The 6000-nt window shown below is 44.8% G+C and overlaps 1 protein-coding gene across 2 annotated transcripts in view; it reads left to right on the top strand.

Moving 5' to 3' along the window:
- Positions 1–774: 774 nt before the first annotated feature.
- The window catches only part of MLLT10 (MLLT10 histone lysine methyltransferase DOT1L cofactor), a 116987-nt gene continuing 111761 nt past the window's right edge, over positions 775–6000 (top strand). The window contains exons 1-3 of one of the 2 annotated variants that reach the window (XM_088533977.1): positions 775–813; positions 1325–1493; positions 5057–5136. In XM_088533977.1, the coding sequence (XP_088390103.1) occupies positions 775–813; positions 1325–1493; positions 5057–5136 (288 nt within the window). Of the gene's footprint in view, positions 814–1082; positions 1494–5056; positions 5137–6000 lie in introns of those variants that run through there. The other variant, XM_088533978.1, reaches the window with a different exon arrangement.

Genomic DNA, 6000 nt, shown 5'->3' with positions numbered 1-6000 from the left:
ATTAGTTCCTTCTGCAGCAGATAGACCCGCTTTCATGGGAGAACGCCACAGCCTGAGATTTCCTCTCTGCTGCCCACCTCAGCTCTTGACCCTCCCTCTTTTTTTTTTTTTTAATGAAAAGACAGTAAGAAATGAGAATATATGTATGTATTTATATATATAAACCAACACACACACAACTTCTAGGAAGGCCTGCCCACCTCTAAGCAGATGTGGTGCACAGCTGCGTTCAAGAGAAGCGCTTGTACTTTGGTCTGCCAGGTTTCCCCGCTTGCCCCGTCGTTACTCAGCATCCCTTCCCTGCGGAGCTGCATCCGCATGGGAAGTTTTCGTGGGAGAAAACGGCCACTGAAGGCCGAGCAACCAAACAGTGGAAGTTCCGTGAGGGAAGGGGTGAGGGGCAGCAGTGCAAGAGCACCGAGGGCTCCATCCTGCAGGCGCACCGAGGGGATATAAACAGGATAATAAAAGTTGGGAGCGGGAACGCGTTAGTGCCGCAGTCACATCAGGGGGAAAATAAACAAGACAGTAAAAACCCTTTCTGCGGGGCGGGAGGGGAGGATACGGGAGGGCGGGCGCGGGGGCGAGTGCTGCAGCCGTCCTGAAGGGGGCACGAGCAGAGTGACAGCGCGGGCGGGAGCGGGGCGCATGTCTGCCGCCTCCCCCACCGCAGCCAGCGAAGGAGAGAGGGGGGCAGCGGTTGCGCACAGGCCGCCCAGCGCCGCCGAGGGAGGGTGGGAGGGAAGGAGGGAGGGAGGGCGGGCGGGCGGCGAGATGGCTCTGCCGGGGGACGGCGAGCGGCAGCGCGGCGAGGTGGGTGCGCGGGGCGGGCGGGCCGCGCCTCAGGTGGCCGCGGGAGCCGCCGCGCGCCCCCGCGGCGCGAGGCGAGGCGGGGCGGGCGGGCGCGCGCTCGCGCACGCTCCCTGCGCGCGGCCGTTGGGGCCGTTGGCTGGGGGGGGGGAGGGCGCCGCGCAACGGCCTCGCGTTCCGCGCGCGGCTCGCAAGCCTCGCGAGGCGCCCGGCCTGCGGGGCGGCGCAGTGCGCCTGCGCGCCGGGCCCGCTCCCCGCCCGCCCGCCGAGGGGTGTCCTCCCCAGCGCCGCCGCCGGCTGCCCCTGCGCTCGCGTGACTCACACAGCCTGGCCGGTTGGTCGGGCGGGGGCGAGAGGCGGCTCTCGGCCAGCGGTCATGGGCCCTAAATCCCCGCCGTGGCGGCGGCGGCGGCGGCTGAGTGACTGAGGGGAGACACCGCCGGGGAGGGGGCAGGCAGCGGGTAGCGCGCGCGTGTGCGTGTGTGTTGTTGACGCCGGTGTTTTTAACCCGTAGATGGTCTCTAGCGAGCCGCTGTTGCTGCCGGTGTCACTGGAGGGCGAGTTCTCCAGTAGCATGAAGGAGATGATCGGCGGCTGCTGCGTGTGCTCCGACGAGAGGGGCTGGGCCGAGAACCCGCTCGTCTACTGCGACGGGCACGGCTGCAATGTCGCAGTGCATCAAGGTGAGCGGGCAGGCGAGCGCGCCCGCCTCGCGCTGCCCTCCGCGCTCCTCCCCGCGCACCTCGCCCCTTCCCTTCGCTCGTCCGCGGCGCCAGCGGGGCTCCCGCCTGCCCGCTGCCTTCCTGCCGCCCGCCACGCGCTCGCTGGCCCGGCCCGGCCTGTCACCCGCAGCCTTCCCGCCGGGGCTCACGTCCCCCGCGTGAGACTCCCCGTTTCACATCGATTACACGGGGACCCCCCCGCCCTGCTCTTTTGGCTTTTTTTTTTTTTTTTTTCCTCCTTTTCTCCTTTTGTATGTTTGTGCTTCCTGATCCTTCTTTGCATCCTGCTAGCAAGCTTAGCTGTATGACTCCAGAGCCAACGTGAAACTCTGTTCCTTCTTTCTGTAACTTCTTACTAATTACTATTCTGGCAATTGTTGCTTCAGTTCTTCCTCCTATGCTCAGTACCTTTTATCCCCGCTTTTTCCCAACACTTTTTTTTTATATTATTATTTTCCCCAAATTCAAAACAACTATTTGAGGGGCAGGCAGAACTTTGGAGTGGGGAACAGCAGCATGTAAGAAAGACTTAGCTGTCATGTGATTTCTTCCCCTGCCTGCCTTCCCTTGCATGTCATTTGGCTGCTGTTGCCTGTTAGATGAAGAGACTTCCTGTTGTGGTTCTGCAGGGGGAGGGTGCTCGCCCTAATGGCTGATGCTGGATTTGTTTGGATTAGTGGAGGTTGGTTGGTTGGTTTCCAGCTCGGCTCAGGAGCTGGCATGTTCTGTGTGTGTGTGTGATTGTTTTGTTTCTGTCAGTGGGTTGACCCTTCTCTTGAGAGCAGAGAGAGAGGGAGGATTCTGCTGTTTACATTGTAAGAAGGGAAGTTATGATGGCTTTTGCTTTAAATGGGGAGCAGAAATAAGTAATAATGTGGTAGTTTTTCTGTATCAACTCCCAAACAATTGGAAGAATTCAGTGAACAAATTGGAGGAGAGACAAATATAAAATCCAGTTAGTTTGCCTGAATAGCTAGCACATGTGAAAATACTGCTGACATCTCTCATGCTCAGTTTTATAATATATGGATGGTGTTGTGGATAACACAGTGTAACAGTCATTATAGGAGGTATATAATGAAGAGTTAGTCACAATTTAAGGAGATTGCAAAAAAAAATCAAATATTCCTATTGTCAGATTCAAGGCAGATAGGAGCTGAACAGGATCTATCCAGTATTATGTTTTCTTAAGAGCCAAGCAATGATAACCACTAAGCTAATTCTTTGCTTTTGTGGAATCTTGGAATATTGCTCTCTCCACCCCCCATGAGTACTTTCAGAAGTCATGCCTAAACTAGTATTATTCTAGTATTATCTTGGGCATCTTTGTTTGTGTCTGGAACCTCATTGATAGTATCTGTGAGAGAATTCGGTGTTCTGACACCTCAGTATCTATGGAGCAGAAACAGTGGTAAAAGCAGAACTCTGTTTTAGGAAGTGCTTCTACTGTAGGGAGAAACTTTGGTAAATTGGGTACTAGGGAAGTAAATGTGCAAAATGCTGCTTTTTTTTTTTTTTTTTTTTTTTTGAAACCAGGTGCTATGGTAGAGGACTTGAGAAAGGAAGAAGTGTGTCCTGATTTACTGCATCATTAATGATCTGCACGTTGAATCTGATATGTCCCATGGATGTGGTAGAGGAAACATGCCCATTTTAAATTTTCTTTCCATAGTCTGATGAAAGTGGATATTCCTCATGATCAAAACTGTTAGTTTTCATTTGAAATACGGACATGAGTGCAGCCCACAAGACTTTCTCAACAGCATTATAGTTTTAATTGGTTCAAAAGAATCTTTTCTTCCAGCATTGAGTCATTGGCAAGTTGCATGGGACAAAATCTTCTAATGTGTTTAGAGAAGCTTCAAATAACAGTGAAAGTGTAAGCCTAAGAAAGTCATGGAACTCTGTAGAGAATATTGCAGCACAGCAGAGTGCAAACCTGTAGTGGTGGCTTTTTTTTTTTTTTTTTCTTCCCTACAGATGTACTCTGTTAGGTTTGCAGATATAAAAGCTTCCCTTCAGCTTTGGTTTTTGCCCAACTTCTGTTGCTTTTGGATCTAATTGCAAGCTCTGTCTCTTGAGTTGCATTCTATAATTAGTTTCTTACTCTACACTGTCTCTTGCTAATTTAAATGTGCAATTGTATATTCAGAGTCCCCATTTAATCTCTAAAAAGGAATTCAAAGACACCCCCCCCATCTGTGCTTAATATAAATGCAACTAAAACAAGATGTTTTTTGTAATACTAAAAGAACTTTACAGTAAAAAAGAGTTATCAAGAAAGTTTGGTCCGTCAGAACTTGGGTAGTATATTTGAAGTCTGACAACTGATCTTAGAATGACTATATGTATGCCTATAAGAGAAAAAAATTTAGTTGAGTTTCCTTTGTAGAAGGAAAGGTGTATTAGCGAGATGTTCTAGAAGCTACAATTCTATTCCTGCAGTGTTCTTCCCTTTACCATCTCCGCCCTCCCCTTCCCACCTTCAGGCTAACATAAACCAGGTACTAGTGGATATTGATTCTAACTTTGCTTTTCCTCTTATCTGTTAATTTATCGGATCTCTTACCTGTTTTTAAGTTAATCACACAGTTAAACCATACGTTCTATTTAAAAAAAGGTAGTAATTGGTAATTAAGTTTAAAAATACAATGTCAGGTATATTTTTGAGGGATTTTTTCATCTTCATTGTAGGTATTAATCATGAAGCTATACAGATATTTTAATATACTCATAGTACTTGTGTTCTTAAAGCTTCATTACATCAACAGTTCTTAGTTTTCTGAGCTGTGCATTTCAACATGAACTATATTTTTTTTTGAGTGGAATTTCCTTTCAAAGTTCTGAGTTGTTATATTCCATAGAAACATAAATGACAGTCTTGCAAGAGAAATTTGCATATCTCAAAATCTGTTTTGTAAGGATGTGTTTTCCAGGCTCAATATAGTTACACATGGCCCAAGCAGTGGTGCTCAGTTTAGGTTGCATTTGTAGTGCCATGTGAACTTTCAGGAGAAAAAACACTAAACTTTGTTCTGTTTATTATTCCCTATTTAGGATCAGTGATCTTACTCAAAAAGAGTAAGAAAACTTGATTGAAACTAAGTTTATGAATGTTTTACGACAAGCTGAGATTTGTTAGTTCTTCCTAGTTTTGTTGTAAAGTGCTTTTAAGCAAAATGACAGCTGTTTGTTATTGTAAAGCTGTTTTACCCATTTTGCAGTAAATAAATAGCAAAGCAGTATATAAAACATCTGCTGCTTTTGAATGATTGTATTACTTTTCAAGGTAATCAGTATTTTTTTAATTTAATCATAATGGAAAAAAATGTTTTTAAATGGAAGTGTGTTCTACTTTATTTCTGGTGGCATTTTGATAGAATTTCATTTACAATGTATAGATGTCAGCTTAACTTGATAAAATGGTTTGAGATCTACAATATGAATGTTATAAAAGAGCTTAGTATTAGTTATCCTGTAGTGTTGCTTACATTTGCTGAAATATTTTATCTTGTTCAAAACAGCTTGCTATGGAATTGTTCAAGTACCCACTGGACCTTGGTTTTGCAGGAAGTGTGAATCTCAGGAAAGAGCAGCCAGAGTGGTATGTGCTTTGTTTATTAAGTGATGCAAGTTGTGATGCTTGTGTGGATAATATTTACTCACATATCTCAGTAATTGTAGAAAATAGCTTAGCTTTCTGTCATTATTCCATCTAAGCGCTATTCAAAGAGATGTTTTTTATTTTTAAGTTGAAATACCTCTACTGTCTCTTAAGTATTCTGATAATTTCTGATATTTATTACACCATATTTTCAAAGAGTATTTTCTTATCTGTGGTGTGGGCTGTGTGAAATATTGTCTGTTTCATAGATGAACATAGGAAGGAAATTTAATATATCTTCAGTTTTCTTTTACAGCAGCTTTAGAGTCCAAATTGAAAGCTTCTGTTTAGTAACACTTAATTGTCACTATTCTTTTTAACTTTGGGATTTAATACTTAGAATTGACTTGTCATATGATATTTCTATTCAAAGAACTTCTTTTTTTTTTCTCTGCATTTTAAACATTTATTTTTTTGATAAGATATTGGGGATTCAGATAATCCTTCTGAACAACCCCCCTTTTTTCTCTCTCTGTTACATGCATCTTGACTGTTCTTTCTTGTCAGGTTTGTCTATTAGATCAAGCTACATAATAGCAGTCACTTTCAGTAAAAAATGAGAATGCCACTTATCCTTAGTGGGCATTTTTTATTGGTTCTTCAGCAAAAGATAATGGTGGATATTTAAGACTACTTGTTCATTTACCTCTGAAAATGATTTTATTGTATTAAGAGAGAAGGTTGTACAGTATTTTGTGGTAATGTAAACTACTTCTAACTAAAAACAAATAAAGAGCCTTTTAGCAAATCTTCAGTTGCTGTCAGTGACAGGCGGAGTGTTACACGAGCTGTTTTTCCTCCTTT

The sequence above is a fragment of the Tinamus guttatus genome, unplaced genomic scaffold (assembly GCF_059628265.1).
Source record: "Tinamus guttatus ecotype Peru unplaced genomic scaffold, ASM5962826v1 Tinamus_guttatus_pri_ptg000530l, whole genome shotgun sequence".
Taxonomy (NCBI): Eukaryota; Metazoa; Chordata; class Aves; order Tinamiformes; family Tinamidae; genus Tinamus; species Tinamus guttatus.
The sequence above is the reverse complement of the archived record's forward strand: the minus strand, read 5'-3'. Positions and strand labels throughout refer to the sequence as shown.